The 21,644-nt window shown below is 41.1% G+C and overlaps 1 protein-coding gene and 1 non-coding gene across 2 annotated transcripts; both read right to left on the reverse strand.

Moving 5' to 3' along the window:
• Positions 1–1,907: 1,907 nt before the first annotated feature.
• LOC139285463 (NADPH oxidase 4) lies at positions 1,908–21,488 on the reverse strand. The gene is made up of 18 exons (XM_070906029.1): positions 21,432–21,488; positions 20,882–20,977; positions 16,315–16,425; positions 15,558–15,642; positions 13,088–13,185; positions 12,541–12,568; positions 12,099–12,171; positions 10,351–10,431; positions 9,438–9,597; positions 8,069–8,233; positions 7,739–7,801; positions 6,879–6,939; positions 5,841–5,922; positions 4,555–4,674; positions 4,339–4,447; positions 3,535–3,603; positions 2,140–2,240; positions 1,908–2,028 (listed from the first exon to the last, which is right to left on the reverse strand). Exons 1-18 carry the CDS (start codon positions 21,486–21,488, stop codon positions 1,908–1,910), a joined length of 1,680 nt encoding a protein of 559 aa, XP_070762130.1.
• On the reverse strand, positions 2,859–2,930 carry trnad-guc (transfer RNA aspartic acid (anticodon GUC)). The gene has a single exon. It is a non-coding gene; the product is annotated as a tRNA-Asp (tRNA).
• Positions 21,489–21,644: the final 156 nt, after the last annotated feature.

The following is a 21,644-nucleotide window of genomic DNA, read 5'->3' on the forward strand; positions in this document are numbered from 1 at the left end:
TTCTGACTATAACATTGTTTCTTAATTATATGCTTGAAACTGTGAATTATAAATTTGTAATAATAACGTAAATTGTGCCAGGATCAAAAATAGTAAATATATTCCCACTTCCTACATGCAAGTAATCAAGATGTAATAAATAGAAAATCTCTTTTATTTCAGACTTCGCCTTGTTCTTAAGAAAAGAGGACAATCCTGAAAATAGACATACAATTTAACATTTAAATATGTTTAAATTTCAAATGCTAAATAAATGGTAGCTAATTACAATTTGAGAGACTACAGTTGTTTCAGTCACAAAATCAGAAATATCAAAATATTGATTATTTGCAGAAACATGGTGTTTCCAGTTTGAGCATTTTGTTAAATAACAGCTGACTAAAACATAACAAACTACTAAAAATGTAGCGTCAAACTTACAAATGACTTGTTATCAATTGCAATTCCACCAGTATCCTTATTTCTTTTTATCAGTAACTGTTTTTTCTGAAGATATGTTAAAAAAAAAAAGACAGACCAAAGCCCTGCAGAAGTTTTCACGTAACATAAAATAACTTTACACAATATAAATAAATTGGAGAAAAAAAACAACTAAAAAATACTGGCTTGAGGTGTAGTGTAGGTTTGCTTTGTATAAAAACAGATCTTTGATACACATACATGAACAGGGGACAGATAGTTAAACAAAGACTCAATCAAGTGTCCATTTTGGTTGCACTCCTTTCGTCTGTTGAAAGCAAAACACCTCAGATTCGAATAAGTGACAGTCTCACAGACCAGTCAAATACTTTTTTGTGTGTCCAGGTTCAGACACAGGAAGTGTTTGATCTCCAACATGGGACTCTAAAGCGTCATTTCCCTTCAGGCTGTCTGCAAATCCTGCTTCCATGAGCGGGACATGCAGACCAAGTGTTAACCCACCGATAGAGAACTAAAGTCCTGCTAGTTTCTGTTCCAATTGACTTGTCTGATGATGTATTTTGAGGCTTTCTTTTATCTGTCTTTCTAAAACCTGAAACACATTACATCTAATCATATTCTTAGATCAATGGATCTGTACTACTGTAGTGTACTGTAGTGGAATTTGATTGTAATCAAGATAAAACTATAATCATTTAGTTTCAGTATGGCTAAGCCTCACAGTATAGGAGCTGTAGATTTGGACAGCTAACAAAACAAATGTTTTATCACAGTTAAAATTACAAGTAGCTCAATTTTTAATGTCATGTGCAGTAGAAGATACCTATTTAATATGGCAATGGATAGAAAAGCTAGTGAAACAAAAGCCTGAAGTGGTTCTTGGTGTGGACTTTGCTCTCTTTAACCTAAAATGTTTGGTCAGTAGAGCTTTTTGGCTGCTAGTTTGGTGTCAAGTAAAGGTTAAATGAAGTTTGGCTGTCATTTGGCTGACACAAAACACCTCTTTGGTTATTTAAGTCAACTGTTAAGTTTCAGCCCTGGTCCACTGAAAGACTGAATTCTCTCTTGTGTAATATCATTGTCTTATTGTGTTTGTGGTCGTGGAATTGCAGGTTGTGTCAGACCTTTTTTCTCACATTAGACTCCGACATGAGAAAACAAATTTCTTCCACAATGGGGTGCGTCTGGGAAAAGATGAAATCCAACAGCAACGTTAGGAAAACGGAGCATCATGAGTGGAGAATCAAAGCAATGAGCTGGTCTCTTTGGTTTTTCTCAGAGGTTGGCTGGATCAGATGCTGAAGCTGAAGATCCTAGAGCCGTCAGTTGGTCGGGCTGGTCTGTAGAGAGGAAGAGGCCTCATGCTGCATGTTAAGGTCTTGTCCTGCTGGGCCCTTTTGTGACCATGGGCAGGGATGCATATGAAATAATAATAGTTGCTGTTTTTTTCACTGAGGTTGAAGTGTAGAGCCAGCTCTGATGTTCGATCAGCTGAAGGACTCCTTGTTGAATTCAAAGGTTGTTCCGGAGGATTTGGCTGAGTTACACAGTCTGTGGAGAGTCCTGGAGATGCCCTTTGGTCCACAGCAGAAAACCCCGACTCGCTTACTGAAACCACAGAGAGAGACAGAGAGAGTAACATTGTGGGATGCTCAAAGTCAATAGATGCAATAACACTGGATTTTTACTCCATCCCCAGGACATTCCCACTCTACTCACTGCTTATTGGTCTTCCCAATCTCATCAAACAGTAACTTCCATCTGGGTCGACCAACCAGCAGCCTTGAGGCGAGTGGGCGGTACTTCTCCTCAGACATGCTCTGGAAAAGATAGTACATAACAAAAAGATCCCAGTTTTTAGTAAACCTGACCATTTCTGGGCAGCAGAAACAAGCTGTGAACACTGACATATTGTCACTCCTTAAGTTGATGTGGCAAACTTGTTGGCAAACAGTTGGATGTGTAAATCCAGCAGTTACGGAGCAACATTATCATATCATGTTTCTGGCCACCTGATGAATGTAAGTCCTTTTAGCTCTGTTTTTGTTCTCTTGCAACTCCTGAGTGAAATATCTGGCCCTTTAGCTGCTAAATGCTCCACTCTGTTCAATGCTCCGTCTTCCTCTGCCTCCAGTTCCTCCAGTTCTCTAGCTTTCTCCTGCAAACCTACATACTGTGGCAGCCTGTGCTCTGTAGTTTAAGGGCCATTAAATGTTATCTGTAGTGCAAACAGCTGTGGGCAGTTATGAGCAGAGTAAGAGCTGAAACCATCCCAAATCAGGAACATATACAGGGACCAGAATAAAAATACTCCTTGGAGAGCTTAGCATTGAACACTAGCAGTAGTTCCTCTGACATGCCTGTGAATCATGACAGACAGGTTTTACCGCTTCTCATAAACCTCGATGAACAAGCAGCGTGCTTTGAAAAGTGAAATTCTCCCCGTCGGGGAATTGAACCCCGGTCTCCCGCGTGACAGGCGGGGATACTCACCACTATACTAACGAGGAGGTGAAGCTTGTTGAACACATGACCAAAAAAATATTGCAACACAATACTGTGTTGATTTTTCTGTTTGTTCTACATATATGTCCGACATTTTAAATAAATGATTAAGAGTTTGGCTTGATCTATAGGACATTAATAATTTTATAAACAACAGAGGACATATTTACACTTATTACAGTGTGATCAAAGACGAGGTAAATGTCGTCGGTCGTCCTTATACAGATAAAAATGTTTGTATGACAGTAAAGATAAAAAAGATTGTAAGTTTTCATTCATGTCCCCAATAGCAGTTTACCAAAGCAAGAAAATGTGGAGAGAGTTTGAGTTTGAAAGAGTGGATTACTATAGATGTGCACATATTGAAACAATCTGACACAATCAATACTGTTACAGTATTATATATCTATATACAGACAAGTCAACTCATGAGGAGACTTTAGTGTTGCTCTCTCTCTGTCATATACTGCCCTCTAGTGGGAGAGGTTTTTTAAAGACAGAAAGAAATGGATCAATGAAGAGATGAATGGGTGAAAAGACAATGAAATTCAACGAAAATGATAAGATGAACATTAAAAAGTTCGACTGTTGAGCGTGTGTCACACCTACCTGCAGGTTGTCTGTCTGACTGACGTACAGTTTCAGATTGAAGTAGTCCGGTCTGTTTTCCTGCCAAAGCTAAATGACAAACACAAGACACGGAAATGCCAGTGTTCAGTGGTGCTGTGATGTGTTTGCTGAAATTCAACGAAGCAATATTTAGGATAAAAATGCCACATTTATTCTGTACAGTAGGTTTCTTTGAAATACAAGAGGTAAGACTACTAGCAGCCACAAGATGGCATTAAATACAATAAACCTGAAACAGATAATAGTCTCTTTATCCAGGTCCTTGTTCTCATTTTACTCAAATCACTGCAAAAAAACTAAAATTGTTATTATTTCTACACAAAGTTTGCTTGACTGTAATGACATTTTAAAAGCACAGGTGCCACAGTAACAACTCTGCTCGTCTGCGGTCATTTACACTTTCGACCTCTGACCTTCGTCTTCCCCTTAAAACCCAGAAAACTTTCTTTGACCTGACTGAGAACACACACACACACAGGAATGGAAAGTTGCTAACCTCAACAGCCTGTGGCAAGTGGATTATCTGTGCAGGAAAACTAGCTTAACTTACATTTTCTGAATGAACCGTAAAAGCAGGGGCATGCACGGACAATTTGAGGGGCAGTGGCTCAGTTCAAAAAAGTCCTTTTAGAAAGTGAATCTTCTGACTCAATGCCGACATTCAAGCTATCAAAATACACTGGGTGATGGTCTAACAATCTATCACTAAACTCTGATTATGAACCACTGTTGAATTCCCTCATGTTTTAATTAATGTAACAAGTAGGCAGACTTTGTCCTGACCTTGTGATGCAAGGCACACAGCAGCTCAGCAAACCAGTAGAAGGACTGGAGCTCCCTGCAGACCCACACAAAATACAACCTCTGCAACCTGAAACCCGTCCAGCCGTCACTGGGTGCGCAGCAGGGAGGAAGGAAGGAAGACAGAAACACACAAATACTCAATGCTCAAATTGTTCGATTGTTTGTAAGTATGTAATTTATTTTTTCTTAACTCACAGCAGAGCATGCAGCACGCAGGCGAACGGCGTGACTCCAATTCCACCCGCAACGCAAAGACTGACGTCGTAGTTAAACACTTCCTCTGATGGACTTCCAAAAGGGCCGTCCACGTAAAGCCTGAACATACAATATGGACAAAAAACACAAAAGACAATTAGCCAAGAAACTGGACAAATATACAGACATATATTTATACTATCCCCTCAGGGTCAAATACACATAAGCTGATAAACATCCTGCACTTTGAATCCCACAGTCTGGGTACAGCTTGTGTGTGTGTGTGTGTGTGTGTGTGTGTGTGTGAACAGACAGACAGACAAACACACACCCACACACACACAATCACAAGGCATAGTCGAACCCAAACATTTCTCTGCATTAAGGAGGTTTACCCAAATATGCTCAGGCAGTACCACACATGAGACTGTGATACTGAGAAAATGATTGGTAACGCAACAGCCGCCTTTACATGCCCCGACACTCAGCACAGGGCCAAGTGAGGCTTGGCTCAGCATTACTGTCACATAATCACAAGCACAGTGATCTCACTAACACTTCTGAGAACGTTTTATTCGAGGCCAAAAACGTTGTGTAAATCAGTAAAACATCGGTTTGACAGCTTTGCAGTTATTGGAAAGTCTTTTTTTCCCATTTTTGATGTAGCTTGGCTAGCAGTTTCTCCCTGTTTCTATGCTAAGCTAAACATGTTATGAACCTATTTCTGGATTGAACACACAGGATGAAACTCGTAGCAATATTGCAGATTTCTTTTTTGTCTGGAAACAAGATAAAAGTATTTTAGAGTAGCAAAGTGTTGTGTAATACCACCTGTACTATTTCTTTTCCTCTAACCAGTAAACAGTCAGTACTTTCTACTGCTAATATTGATTATTCTGTTATAAAATAATAATGTTCCTTATTTTGAAAAAAACAGTTTAGTGTTACCAGGCCTAGTTGCAGTGTACCAGTAAATGACAATTAACGTTAACCCTTCTGACTGTAAGTGCGCATTGTTGACACACCTCAGCCCACTTAACAGAGCGAGGGGGGTTGGGGGTTTAGATGGTTTGTTTAGCTCTGGTTTACCATCCCAAAACAAACTCTCGTTCCCTCAGACCCCAAATCTCCCTCTCTATCTCTCGCCTATCTCTCTCTCTCACAAACAGAGCAGGAAGAGCACAGGGTCAGAGGTCAGGAGGTCAAAACCTCTGACCCCTCTGTGATTCTGAGCCTTCATGAGAAATCATGTCAGCCACATCACACACACACACACAGAAACGTACTTGGGGTATCTCCTCTGTTGCACCATGGGAAGGATCTCCAAGTCTATCCTTGGTTCAGGAAGTAACAGCTGTGTGAACCGCTCTGAGGAGAGGAGAGGTGAGGTGAGGCTCTGCAGTTTCACAGTATTTTATCCACTGATCTAACTCTCTAAGAATGGACTCTGTCATAACGATTTTAAAGCAAACATCTGTACATATATTACCATATTTAGAGGTGCCTATACATTCCAATTCAATGTTTCCCAGTGTTTCCATACAACATGTGGTCATGATAGATGAAGGGGCCAACACAAACAAACCGACTTGCCTTCCTGTGTTCTGAAAGCATGTGTGTGTGGATATGTACAGTAGCAAGTGGAAATGAGTGTATGTGTTCTCGCATATGTCGCAGGCCCCCAAAGGCTTCCTCAAGAAGTGAGTCCCTTTTTGTGCTGCATACCGATGCAACTGATACAGTCAAATATAAAAAAGTGCAGGACAAAAGATCGTGTTTTTGCCAGTGGAATGAATACTGTACGTGCATGTAATGTGTGTGCGTTTGTGCCTTTAACGCAGCAGGTTTTTCAGTCAAAAACATCTACTGATTTTATTTCATTTAACTGAAATCCTACTGTAAATGTTAATAAACTGTGTATTGTATGTGTGTGTGTGTGTGTGTGTGTGTGTGTGTGTGTGTGTGTGTGCATGTGCATGTGCATTCATGGCATATACAGTTTTCCAATCAGACACTAAAGCTTTGGAAACCATGCGAGCCTCAAGGTAAAGAAGAAGTCACACGCACACACAAGAAGAGATTACAAACATACACAAATAGTGAGACATAGAGGGACACTCACACACATAAAAAAAATAGTTTTTCGGAAATACATCCTCCCCAGAGAGGAGAGAGAATGAAGAGACAAAACAAAATGACTTCCGCCCTGTCAGCTCTGATAGGGAACAGAAAGTATGTGTGTGTGTGTCCTTTTATCTGTGTATTTCTGCACATGTAAGGCTGTGGAAGTACCCTTGTGAGTGTATATGTTTGTGTGCACCCACCAGTCCAGTCTCCCACGACTCGGAGATGGATGCCAAAGGTTTCCTTGTTCTCTGTGGGACACTGCGAGGAGTTAGAGAGCAGACAGTGAGTCACACATACACACACACACACACACATACACACACACAGACGCACACACACACACACTCACACACACACACACACACACAAACACACACACACAGCACACACACTCAGTTGTTGGAAAGTACAAGAAAACACTCAAACATGTGCAGCTAACACAAAAACACTGACACACACACACAACCCAGTGAACATGTACAGTACATAGCTACAACTCTTTTCATTAAATTTAACAATGCACACACACACACACACACACACATACACACACACACAAGAACACACACAGCCTCCCTGTTGGCAGACGGCGTTACTAGCCTCAGGGGTCTGTCTGCTCTCTGTCAGTGTGATTCTCTGCCCTCCTCCTCAAAGCTCCATGACACACCAGGCATAGGCATGCACATACTGTAGTGTGTGTGTGTGTGTGTGTGTGTGTGTGTGTGAATGACTGTGAGTCCATCCCTGTATACTGCCTAAGCAGAAAGTTGTTTGTCTTCTGCTTCTGTCTCAAACAATCTGGACTAAATCTGAAAATATCAATGAACAATGCGAAACAAAATATTACTGGACGACCCAGCTGTCACTCAAGGGCCAGGCATGAGTAGAGGGGGCGGGATGTTGAGAGAGACAAAGAACTGCATGTTCTTTGCCAGGGGGAAGAGAGTTTAAGAAACAGTTAAAACATACGTGTGAGTGTGTGTATACAAATGTGTGTGTGTGTGTGTGTGTGTTTGCATTGTGTCATGAGTGAGGAATGTGTTGCATGAAGTCTCACCGTTGTTAGCGTGAAGGGATGGTTCTCAAATGAAGAGACACCTGGACAGTTAAGAACAATATACTGCGAGAGAGAGGGAGGGGAAGAGATGGAGAGGCGGGGGGGGGGGGGGGGGGGGAGGATTAGAGAGGAAGCATGTGGAGAGAAAAAAGGGGGAGAGAAACAAAGGTGGAAGCACAGAGGAGAGAACTCATCACATGAACCAAACCATAGTTACTTACATCAAAAACCTCACATGATTAGATAAATAAATAAAGTACATCACAAAATACAACTGATATGTAACGAAAACAAAGTGTTTGGAGATAAAGACACGTCACGTCTTCTCACCTGTCCAGGACGAGCTTTGAAGTTCTGCTTCAGCAAGCGCAACTCGATGACGTCACAGGGGTGCCTCATGACAGTCACTATGGTAACAGGGTCACTGCTCCGGATGTAGCGGTAGAAACGCTCGGCACAGTAAAGACAGAGGGGACCGGAGACCCAAAGCCATGTCTACAAACACACACAGAAAGTACAATTGTTACCAAACTTTGACTTTCTGCACCAGTATGTTAATCACAGTTAATCACACAAAAAGGCTCAAAAGGACAGTTTGATGTCATGTTTGTCGCCATGTTCAGAGAGCTCAGCAATTACTTTGGTAAGTACACAGTTACAGTAACCGATGGCCATAGCTACAAAGATAAACCTCAAGTTGCAACAAACCGTAGTTTTTTTCTTTTTTTCCCTTTTCTTTCATTTGTGAACGTGCATGTGATTGGTTCAGAGACATCCATGTGGCATTTTTCTGTCACACTTCTACAGATTTTGGGTATAACATTAACGTTATAAGTCTGGACCACTCAGCTTGTTTGACACGCAGATCTGGTTACCCGATAACACCTTTCTCTGCACAGACCTGCAGAGAGGCCGCAGCCTTCATGGATCACATCCACTGAAGTAAAGATGGATTCTTCATTTTCTCCCACTGAGCAGCTGAAAGTTGATAATGATGAACTTCTAAGTCACGTTACCAAAATATTTCAGCTTTTTTGGATTTTATTTAGATGAAACAGCTAAGTGAAGACATCTTTTCCTAAAATTCCTCCTCAAAATTACAACTAGGAGGCTAACTTTTTGTGATACAAGCAGCTTTGGGAATCTTTGGTTGTATCGGTTGCTGTCTATCGAGGTTTTCCAATTCTCCCAACGTGTTTTAACACAAGAGGGCTTTGAATCAAACTCAGCCAAAGAGAGTTTATTCATGAGAATACATGCAAGATCTCTTTACCTTTCCATCACAGTGTGTGGTGTTTCTGTTTCTTTCTTTCTTTCTTGGCAGTTACCTGTAGCTGACTAATTGCTCACAGCTCCCATAAAGCCTGCAGAGCACAATCAGGTTTAAGGGGGATTTTATGGAACCAGCTCGTTGCTTAACAACCATGTGCAAACACATAATCACACACGCGGGTAGAAACACACACAAACACAGGCCTTGATGTAGAAAGAGGATGCCTGCCCCTCCCTTACAGCGCTACACCTCTAATAAATAGGACCAACTCCCTCCAACACTTCCCAAATACTCACTTACACACCCACTGCAACACAGACACACACTTACAGGCACGTCCTTCCACCCAAACATGCACACAAATACATTTAAATTCCAAGATACACGTAATGGACGTGCACCGCCCACACACACACACACACAGACCTGGGGGTTGTGTGGCTGGAAGTGAGCCTCCTCTCTGCACCTCCTCTCTTCATCCTCACTATGCTCCAGCTCCTCGCCCTGCTGCTCTGCGCTGCTCTGATTGGCTCTGAGGCAGCCAGGTGGGTGGGCCTCTATGTTGGTCTGATACTTCAGAGCTCCTCTGGTGGAAAACACACAAATCAAGGTGATGTTAGTTTGCTTATTTTAGCGTAACTTTTTAGGATTGCTGAGGTACCGTTATTGAAAAAGACCATAAAGACACATCCAAGATCATGTGAGCGTTTATATTATCCAAGATGAGTATTTTTACCGCCACATTGGGACCTCCTAATGTAGAAAATACAGATAAACCTATGCACTTTTACTTGCCTAATATGTTGGGATGGCAATATAGTGATATTTATGTTATAATACACTTGTCTTTACACTGTAAAGTAAAAGTGATTGTGTTTGTGTTTGCAAATGTGAGCTGTAAAATATAAAAAAAATTGCCATAAAGAAAATATTGAAAACGAACACTGCAATTTAACACAGGTTTAAAAGTATAACTACAGGCTGTTATTTAATATAACTCAACCATACTAAATATAACTATAACAAAACACTGCACAAAGAGAACAGACATGTACAAGCAAACCCTGGTTCTACAGTGGAAAAACTCTCAGTGAAGGTAAGTAAAGAAATTCCTGCACCCTGATGAAGAAATGACATGACATTTTTTGAATGAACTAGTTAACACACACACATCAGTTAAACATTGCATGGTTTCTTGAAATGAAAATGTGTGTGTGTGTGTGTGTGTAAGAGGATGTATAATTGATGTGGGTGTTATACCAACGGAGAAGCTGACAACAGCATTTGTCGTTTGAGTCTGAAGTTGCTGATAGACACTTAGAGATGCTCCGAGACCTACCCGACCATGTGCACCATAAGGATGATGTAGAAGACAATGAAGAGGTTGTGTGTGTACCAGAAGATCTCATAGTTGGACAGTCTGAAAAAAATGGATACCAAAAATAGATGAATAGATAAATGAGGAATAACAGTACGGTAACATGATGTAAGGAACCAAGAGAATGAGAAAGAGCAGAGACAACAAAAGAAGAAAGCGAGGTCAGAGTTTGTTCAGGACCAGACGTACAGACTCCCGGCTCAGAGCCTGAGTAAGCAGGACTTCAGAGGTCAGTATTAAAGGGGTCATTACACACGACAACCCCCCACCCCCCATAAACACTGCAAACAATGACCATCATCAAACCCTGTATTCATCCTCTACTTTCATGTTTGTTTTCTTTAAGAATGCAGGGACACCACAAGGACTGAGCAGCAAGGTTCATTTTAAATCAAGGTTAGGTGGTCAGTGCCTCATAATACAGTTAACCACAGAAAATGTATAGGGAAATGCACAAGTCAAGATTTGCCCTAATATACATATAATACACATTATAAGAATTAAAGCCACATTATTTGTATTTTGCTCAGATAGTTTCTGGTGTTTTGGACAGGCAGAAGTAACAATGATGATTAGGTTACCTTTAGCTATTCAGAAAACAGCAACACATCATCTGTGAGTCATGGCTAAGTGGAGAGTAATTCATCTTAACGGTATTCTTAGCGTTGTAGTAACATTGCCAAATAAAATAAGGACCTTACTTCATTTGATTTCCTCAAAACGTTATTTTTTCATTTTTCTTTTGTTACCATTATGATTGAAGTGAAGCATAAGAAAGCTTTAATTGTGACATGCTGTGTAAAGTTTTGCTTTATTTTATTTACTAATAGATCTCTCAGTATTGACCTATCCTTGGCTATCCTCTGCTGACATAGACAAACTGCTTTGGCTTTTCAATGGGCTAATTAAATACCAATTTCCTCTTCCATGAACACAGTAACTAAAAAGTCCTCATCAGTATATAATTATCAATGATGAAAGGTAAAAATACTGCTGCACATTATTGTAATTCACTGAATATGTTAATAACTCTGTGAGCATGAATGTGTGTTAATATCACTGGATGATTGTGACTTATTATGTAGGGGCTCTTCAGGTGGCCTTCATCCCACCACTCCAGCCACTCACCCAAACTCTTATCTAAAGCCTGAAGGGGTCTGGAAAAGCCTCTTATCCTCTGTTAAATTACTGAAGAAGGCAAAGAGAGCACAAGCAGACACACACTTCAAGTCTCACACAGACATATATACACACACACACACACACATGCACACATGCAGAGTGGGTGACCCACTATGACCTGAGTAATGACAGAGCTGTGAGTGGAACACTTAGTGGGGATTTACTCTGTGACAGACCTCTGTTAGCATGTCTCCTCATGGTTTCTATCTTGCATTTCTCTCTCACACACACGCACACACACACACACACACACACACACACACACACAAGATAAACTCAGAAAGATAAAGGCAAACAGACACAAAGAGACACATATGTAAAAATCATGGCTGTATTAAGAGAACTGGATGCCATGCTCAAATAAAACAAACCGAAATGTTTTCTCTCGCTTGCACAGCCCACTGACGTCTTTGTGATGACTTTACACACATAAAAAACCTCTCTTAATACATCCATGACACCACACGTAACAAACACACACAGACTGTGATGATTAGGGTTGTGGATGGTGGTTTTTGTTGACCTACCGCACGCAGTGGGAGGAGGATGTGAACATCAGGAAGAGGATGAGAACCAACAGGACGCCCGTGACTCCTGGGACTGAAAAGAAACAGCCAATCAGAGAGCGGAGACAAAGTCAAGTTAACGTCCCAGGACACATACATGACCTCATCTTCAAGGGGAGATGTCTGCTTGTTACGTTATTCTCACATAATTTAATAAATCTGAAACAATTTAACTCTAACTGACTTATTTTACCCACTAAAAGAAATACAGGGAAGCATTTAAAGAGAGAGAACGAGGACTAAACACAGAATGACTTCCTCCTCTCTTCTTGGCATGAAGCCACTCTAATCTGCAACACATTTACCACCTTCATTGCTACACAAGTAAAAACATACCAGCATACACATGCATACACACACCTCTATACATAATACTGTACAAGAAAGTAGTAGTCCTTCTTACTTGTGGTCAAAATGATCAACTTGGGGTCCTGGGAAGGAAACACAAAAGGTGAATTCATTTCTAATTTCCTCCCCTCTACTTCAATGCATGCGAATCTCCGTGGCACATGGTCAACCCCCCCCCCTTCTTCAAAGTGAGGACGTTTTTGGAAGGTGTGGACTCTTTCCTCACTTCTTCAAAGGGGTGATTGAGGATTAAGACTTTTAAGGTCAAGGTTGGAGTTAGTTTTAGGTTGAAGGCATCAGTATGCTTCAAACTAAATGCCTGTCGGATCATCCAACCCTGCACCTTTCCTACTTCAACATGGGACGACTTTTGTACCTTTCTGAAACTGACAACGCAGAGGTTTCATTCTTCAACTACTTTCATCACTTTTATAGCTCATCTCGCCTTGCTCTCTATGACAGCAGACTTTAAGTGTTGTCTTTCTGAACATCCATGAACACTATTGCTTTCAGATGTGGTCGGATGGCATGTTTCAAGCATGCCTCGGCCTTAAGGTTAAGGTAAGAGTTGAAGTTGTGGTGGTTAAGGGCCAATGTCTCACCTCTCCTCTGTAGCGAGCCAAATTGAGGGCAGGAAAGTCGTCTGAGTAGCTTCCACTGAAGTTGATGACATTCACCAGGTGGGCAGATACGTGTACGACTAAAGAAGAAGAGCAAGGGTTACGCAACGCTGATTCAAAACACACATTTCTGTGCAAAGACACCAGCAGACATGGAGAACATCTACTCAGCTTCTAACACACACACACACACACACACACAAAGTCAATTATAAAGGTCAAAATGAACTGCTTGCAGACAATGATACAAACATCTCTTTGTCTATTCAGCAGAAAAGTCAGCAAAACATCGTCCTGACTCACTGGCGCACACACACACACACACACACACACACACTCCTCCCTGACATCATGAGCTAACCACGCAGCCGTTCGACAGCTGATGGAATTAGAGGGCGTAATCATGAGACACAAGGGTCCTTTTTTCTCAGACACATCCTTTCTCACTCCCACTGCCCCCCACCCCCACCCCCTTCTTCTCTCTATGTCTCTCTCCCATCCCTGCTGTCTCTCTGTCTTCATTGTCATTTGTTGTCTCAGAACTTTGGAACTCTGCTATTAGAACATGAGAGCTTTGCCTAAAGGGATGAGACGAGTGTGTGTGTGTGTGTGTGTGTGTGTGTGTGTGTGTGTGTGCTGTTGATGAATTGAGAAGCAAACTGTAGTGCTGAAAGGTTCAAGCTTACAGATGATGTGAGACTGAAGAACAGATGCCAGCTCTTGCAGTTCTTTTATTTCTATCGTTCTATTGGTTGTATGGATGACAATGTCGGTCAGTCTGAAATACTGAAATATCTCAACAACTGTTGGATGGATTGCCATGAAATGTTTTTACAGACATTCAAGGTCCCCGGAGGATAAATCCTACTGACTTCTAGCACTGCCATGAGCTTGACATAGAGTGTTGCAGGGATGACGTATTTTTGTATGCAAATCCGGACATTAGCACCGCCCTGGTTCCCTCGACAAAAAGCCAATGGGATTGTTCCACAGGATTTTGGATTATTGCAGAAAATAAACTCTGTGGCAAACAAGAGTTTATGATACTTAAATGTTTTGTTCAGCAAGATAATCTTCACAAATGAACATCACTAGAGACTATAGTCGGAATATTTTGGCCTCTTCGATTTTGACCACACCTTTTTAAATCTGTCTGTATTGATTCCCTCAGCTTTATGGAAGTAAATATGAAATCGCTCAAGAATCCCTTTAAAATCAGTCCTGTCACCATCTTCTACATGCCATCTAGAGGAGCAGAAATGCTTTAAGTTCCTGAACATTTTAATTCAGAGGTCCATGGTGAAAGCTTTTAGAGAGAGTGTGAAAATCTGCTTGGTATGGGTAGACAACTAAATGCTTCGTCTCTACATCTCAACACTCAGCCACTGTCACAATGTTACGAGTCAACAGCCCTTTAGAAAAGACCTCTAGGCCAGTGGTTCCCAACCTGGGGGTCCTGACCCCTGTCATGGGTCGCAAAAGCTCCATAGGGGTTCGCGAAGCCCTCTTGATTTTAAGGGTGTAAGAATTTATAATATACATGCATTTTAAATTTCTGTGAAGAAGACAACTAAATTTAAAATTAAATCTTTTTTTATTTATACAGCCAGGCTGCTTGGACTATTAAAACGCATGTATGATAATGAAATTAATAGGAAATCATAATACGGACATAGAATTGTGTTCCCAAAAATATAAGGAAAAATCATCTGATACATCGCAATATCCACAGGAAATAGTCTATTGAGAATTTTATACACATTGCTAGTTTTACACAAACTTCCTGCAGGTATTACGTTCACTCTTTAGGCTAATTGTACAGTTAATTGTTCTGTGCTGTTTTCGTTTTTTTATGCAATGAATATAATGAAATATACATAAAGATATTTTAAAAGAAGTTGGCTACTTTTTCCCCTTTTTTGTAATTGTATGTGGGTGGGAGGTGGTGGGGTCATCAGTGTATATACAATGGTAAAACAGGGGTCCCGTAAGAAAAAGGTTGGGATCCACTGGTCTATACAATGACTGGATCACTGCGAGGAAAAGCACACAGCACGTCGTCATATGTAGGTGACTAGTTCTGACTTAGGTTGTCTTTTTTTTGTAAGAAAAAGAGAGTCACGTGTTACTGTACAGATATGAAGCCAGGCTCCCGACATGAATGAATAAGAGGAAGAAGCCTGTAAACCCAGCGGACACACAGCTGCTAGAGGCTCCCATGATGTCATGAGAGGGGACTCACAAGAGCAACAACACACACACACACACACACACACACACACACAACTAGACTGCAAAAACACATGACCAGCTGGAAGGACATCACAGCTGCAACGCCAGGAATGCTGAGCCAGCCTGGATCCATTTATCCACACACACACACGCACACACACACACACACACAGTGATACATGAAGACATATGAGCTGTGGTGATAAGTGACAGTTTTTACCAGAGAAGATGCAGATGGCAACTCCACAGGCCACATGAAAGGTTTTGCTCTTGTCCAGCAGTCTGCGAGTCTTTCTGCTCGATACCTGCATGAGTGTGTGTGTGTGTGTGTGTGTGTGTGTGTGTGTGTGTTGTAACGCAGACAACAGTATTATCTTTGTGGCTGGGATTCAAGGGAAACGTAACACACATAAGTCATTTTCAACTTATCCTCTTCCCTCCCTACAGGAATAGAAATTATCTTTAACAACAATGCACCAAAATTATAACATTTTTCTTGCATTTCAACATTAAAATCTCTCTAATTTACCTCATGGAAAACATTTCAGCAGTTCATTTACAATATACGAGTCGGCTTACATAAAAAATACTAACAAGAACAGCATCACAGATTTTTGTACAAATCCTCACTCAGTTGTGTCTCATAAATCCTGCAACTTTACATCTGACAAAAGCAAAACCTTTTAAATTAATTAATTTCTATAACGGCCTTGTGATAAAAGTTCATTTATTTTGAAGAATATAAAATTAGTAACAGCTGTTGACATTTTAACTTACGACCAACTTGCTGCTTCAAATTAAAACAGCGAATTCAAACCCTCATTTTATCCTCTTTTATTATGTTCCTCTGTGGTTGATGACCAGCGAGACCAACGTGACATCAAAATGGAAGTAACAGTGACAAATCCAACCCACTGATCGTTCTTCTTCCCATCTTTGCTTCCACCCTCTCTCGTCTCTCTCTCTCTGTTTCTTACCGTGTGTGTTCCTCGGACAAAGGTGAGCAGGGAGCGACACATGGGCAACAGCACCAAGCTGCAGTTCAGGTTCAGCACAGACGCAGACGCCCTGCTGATGCACAGCCCCAGCTGGGAAAGACACACACACACACACACACACCCACACACACACACACATTGTTAGGTATGTTGCTGAAATGGGGCCGGATTCAGCGGATGTAAAGTGATAAGTGTCTGGTGGATTAGGAGACACACTTTTGAACTGTTCCTATTCAGATCTGGACTATTCAATGTGCACACAGAGGGCTTGAGGCATGACTTCGCCGCCACACAGGGTTATTTAAAACCGGCTTTGTCCTTCTCAGTATGGACAGCTAAGAAATGTTCTCCTGTAGGCGTCTCTCTGCTGAGGCTTTGCCTTTAAATAGACCACTTTCATTTACTTTTGTCAGGATGATAACACACGAAAGACTTATTTGGCAATAGTTTAAAAAGATTGATACATTTCTACTACATCTCAGAAGATCCTGTCTGGCTGATACCGCACCTGACACCAGGATGGAAAAAGTGCAGTTTACCTGAAGTGACATGGGAGGGATGTCTGCTATATAATCTGACTTTACAGATCTCAAGCTACAGCTCAATAATCAAAGCTGTTTTCATGCGGAAACACTGGATTTCTTGGCAGCCTCTGTGAGCACTGCTGGTGCCGTCTCTTCTGATTATCCCTAAGAAACTGAAACAACTAGTGTGAGAGATGAAGGTGTGTGAGTGTGTAGATCAGAGAGCGAGAGAGAGAGAGAGAGAGAGAGAGAGAGAGGTCATGTGTGAAACTGTCGTCCGTTTTAACATTTTAAGAGATACTCCACCCCAAAATCAAGTCCACATAAACTTCTCAAACCACTCTTATAGCACATCCACCTCTACGCTGTACATCTTAATACCACTATAACCGTTTATTTCAACTCGGTTATTTTTTTTACGCAGTGATTAAACAATTAATATCCAATTTGGTGTCTTTGGTATTTATTGGTGTTCAGACTTGTTTCATGTTATGAATAACCCTGAAACTTTCCGTGCTATTACTGTAGCCCACAGTGTACACACTCATCAGTAAGTCATCAACGTCGGATGTAGACGACAGCAACACGTCCTCACCTCTTAATTCAGTCGTTGTGTTGTGTTTTACATGAACTTAATTACTTAAACCTGCAATAATTGCTTTTTTTCCAGTTGTGAACACAACAATTACATGTCATCACCTTTTAAGTTGATATGGTTAGCAAACTGTTGCTTATTTACACATCCAGTAGTTACTGAGCAACATCATCACTCGAGTCATGTTCGTGTCCACCTGATGTAAATCCAATTTTCAGTCCATTTTGGTCTCTACCAACTCCAGAGGGAAACATCTGGCTCTTTAGCTGCTAAATGCTCCACTTTGTTTGTCAGCTAGTCGCTAACTGTGTCTGTCTACAAGCAAAATAACAATCCACCGACAGTCTACAAGGACACAAGGGACCACAGACTGACTAAAAAAGACAAGTGCAAAGCATACTGCAGGGTTCCTGACACATAAGAATGGAGCACATAAACAGGTCAAAGTGAGAATCTAGATATAGCGAGTCAAAGTTAACACAAGGTTAACTACTTAAAAGTCTGATACTTTTACCCTTTAAAAACCTCCCACACACATTCTCTCAACACAGCTTCCCATAGAAAAGCAGCTGACGGCAAAACCACAAGCAGGAGATCTGATATCCGACTTTCTGTACATCCCCAACACTCCGAACAACCATAACACACACACACACACACACACTGAACCATACAGGTGAATGAGATAAGATGCTTTTTGAAGTTAAATCTAAATTCCCCTCAGCAGCATTAAAGCTTTGAAATACATCTCCATCTTGCATGTACGCACACACACACACACGCGCATACACGTGCAAACACACACACACACACACACACACACACACACACACACACATGCACACACATACATAAACTTAAGCCCTCTGGCAAGACATTCAGTCAAAGCCAGTGGCGTGCCCGCACTTGCCCCTGTGCCTCCCACTGTACAGGCCGTGCACGAATAGCTCACACATGCTGCTCGCTGCCACATCTTATTTTTTCCTCTTATTTCACACAACATACATCTTTCTTTCAATTGATTTTCATATTGTATCTCTTTCACTGACTCAATATGTTATATAATATACTGTATATAATATTTTATATTTACTATTTTACTAACTATTTACTAACTATCTTTATTAATATAGATTTGTCTTTGTCCTTTACATGTTCCAATCATCGGTCATATATTTACCACTTTCAATTAAAACCTTTCAGATAGTCTTTGCACCGAAATCCTCCCTCAAGTGAGTTATTGCATGTATCTACTGAGCACTGAATGGTAAAAAAAAAAATCAGAAGTCTGCTGAGTCAGAAACATGTGCTTCTGTTATCAACATACTGTATATGTGTTGATAACACTTTTTCTGTAGAGTAAAAAGCACATAAGAATGCTAATAGAGAGAAAACTGGGGACTGCTAACTGTGTGTGTGGCATTACAGCTAATATTCAACACAACTGGAATGTATTTTATGTTTGAGCAAAAGGATTGTTCAGCTTAAGATATGTAACAGCGACCAATGAGGAGGCGACTACTTTAAATACAAACACAGGTCTCGAACCTTCGGGAGCAAATAGCTGGTGGAGAGCAACGGGCGGTGTCTGAGCTTAGAAAGTCTCCAGTGATTGGACGGTAATGTCAATGCCATTAGTATGATTTTACCCGAAGACAAGGAAGGTTTTCACTGGCACAAACATGCATCCAACACACACACACACACACACACACACACACACACACACACCACCATGAACTTGTGACAACAATTACACCAACGCTCACAGGAATCAACAAGTATCAAAATCAAATTCCTGATTCTCTGTGTGTGTGTGTGTGTGTGTGTGTGTGTGTGTGTGTGTGTGTTCACCAGTCACACACACACAGTTAGAAGTCACAACTCCGTCTCATTAAACCTGCACGTGACGGTCGACCATCCATCACAAAGCCTGCTCCTGTGATATAAATAGAAGTCTCTGAAGCCAGAAGCAGCAGGTTTCTTCAAAAACAGACATGAAAACGTACAGTCTGGCTGTTGTCACTAGAAAGTGTCACGTGACCAATTTTAAGGCAATGCCACATAATCAGGATGCAACCAGCCAGAATCTAGTGAATACCGAATGTTTCTTCTCTGCGAGTGATAGGCAATGTTGATGTGTGTGTGATTTCCCTCCATCTGAACTGCTACTTCATTAGTTTTGTAACAGTTTCTTTGTCAACACTTAGACTCCAGATGAATCTCTTTGTACGCAATCAAAACTTCCAAGCATGGATATGCTGATGAGTCGGCGCAGATCTTAAAGGCCCGGCCACACACACGCCGCACTAAGCAGACATCTAATCCAAGCAAAATAAGTGGAAACACCTGTGCGAGTGGACCGCAGGTGTGTAGGTGTGTAACTATCATTCAATAGTTAAGTCGACAGTCAGCAGTAAATTGAGATTTCTGACACTGTCATCACTAACAGTTTCACATAACTGTACGCAACACGTTGCATTGTGGGGTTGTTAGCAGGAAGTAGTGTACCTGCAGACGCTCAAATGAATGGCGGAGGTTAAATATAGTAATTCTATAGGAAAAAGAGAAGTTGTCACAGTAAGAATGGCTCTGTTCTACTCAAGTGTCCCAGTGAGTCATGACAGTGTGGCAGCACACATCATACCAGGACCCTGAAACTGAGGCAGCTAAATGGAATTCAGCCAACATTTATTTGATTATTTACACCTGTGTTTTTCCTACCGTGACATGTCAAAATGTCTGCTCTAAAAGCCGTATCAGCAGAACAGTCCGGTCCTAACAGCGTCTTGGTGTCTTTGACAGTTGACCTGTTGTGGTACTTTCTGAAACTTGATTTTAGACAATTATAGCTTTAGAAAGGGGCCTTTTTTTTATTCAGCACAATAGTTCTGAAGCAAACCAGTGGTCACACATCACTATCAACTTTTCAAGCTTCCTCCCCAACCACGGCGTGAATAAATGTCCATGTAATCAATTTAATATTTGAAGAGAGACCTCAAACCGAAACTTCTTATAGCAACTTTTGTTGTGTAGTATTGTTATTTAATGGTGTAAGTAGCATTGTTTGAGCATATTCACTAATATATAAATAAAGGAAGAGTTTGATTTACAGATAAAAGACAACATTTTTTGTCTTTCCCCAGTGATTGTAATTGAAAGCAGACCTTTTAGTCACTTTACCGATATAAAAAAAAACCTTTGACAGCATCAGAAAACTTTAATAACTTTAAGATATAAGATTTAGTAGTAGTTTGAATTTTGGTGGTTTTGTTTACATTTTGATCCCAGATTATAACTTCAACCTTGGCTGGCAGTTCAGTATGTATCACTGAATATCATATCATGTATGAGCTCAGCTGTGAATCAAATATTGAGACACAGAAGGAAAATAACAAATGCAGTATGTAAATGTGTCAGGTCTTACTCCGAGCATCTTGTAGAGGTAGTGGTACTGCTGCCCAGTGGAGTACAGCAGGAAGGTCTTCATGAACAGCCAGGTGTTGGCTCCCAGCCACAGCATCTGCACACATACAGCACAGGATGTACAGTATAGTCTAAGCTTCAGCCTTATGTTTATTATCATTACCACTGTCAACAAATACAAACAAAATGAAATACGGCATCTCTAATGTTTTGTTTTCTGGTTAACTGTCCCTAAATAAGCATTTTATGTATATTTATATTTCATATTTCATTTTTACATTTGATCTTATAACAACATATGAATCCTTGGCACATACTGGTTGGAGTAGGCTGAATGGATACAGCAAACTCACTATTGAGCGTTGACAAACTCACTAACAGTCAATGAATTTAGTGCAGTTTTACTTTCGCGAACACAATTTGCAAGTTGTCTTGAATTAAAACGTGCTGCAACAGCTGCTGCGCAGGTAAAACAAACAAACCCGTTCGCAGCCAACGATGTGAGTGAAGCCGAACAGCTTTAAACAATCTCTCGACAAAAGTTTGCCCACCAGGACCAAGTGCTTTCCTCCCTCGTTGGCGACCCAGCTCCGCACCGACACAACCATGATGCCTTCACTGTCTCAGCAGCTGCCCAAACAAACAAACAAAAAAAGCCTCGGTGCGGCTGAGCGGTGAAGACTCGTCCTCCCCGCAGCAGCTCTGTCTCTCTCTGTCTGCCCGCCTGCCTGTGTGCAGCGTCCGCAGACCGGCCGGTGTCTGCT

This window comes from Enoplosus armatus, chromosome 5, assembly GCF_043641665.1.
Source record: "Enoplosus armatus isolate fEnoArm2 chromosome 5, fEnoArm2.hap1, whole genome shotgun sequence".
Lineage (NCBI taxonomy): Eukaryota > Metazoa > Chordata > Actinopteri > Centrarchiformes > Enoplosidae > Enoplosus > Enoplosus armatus.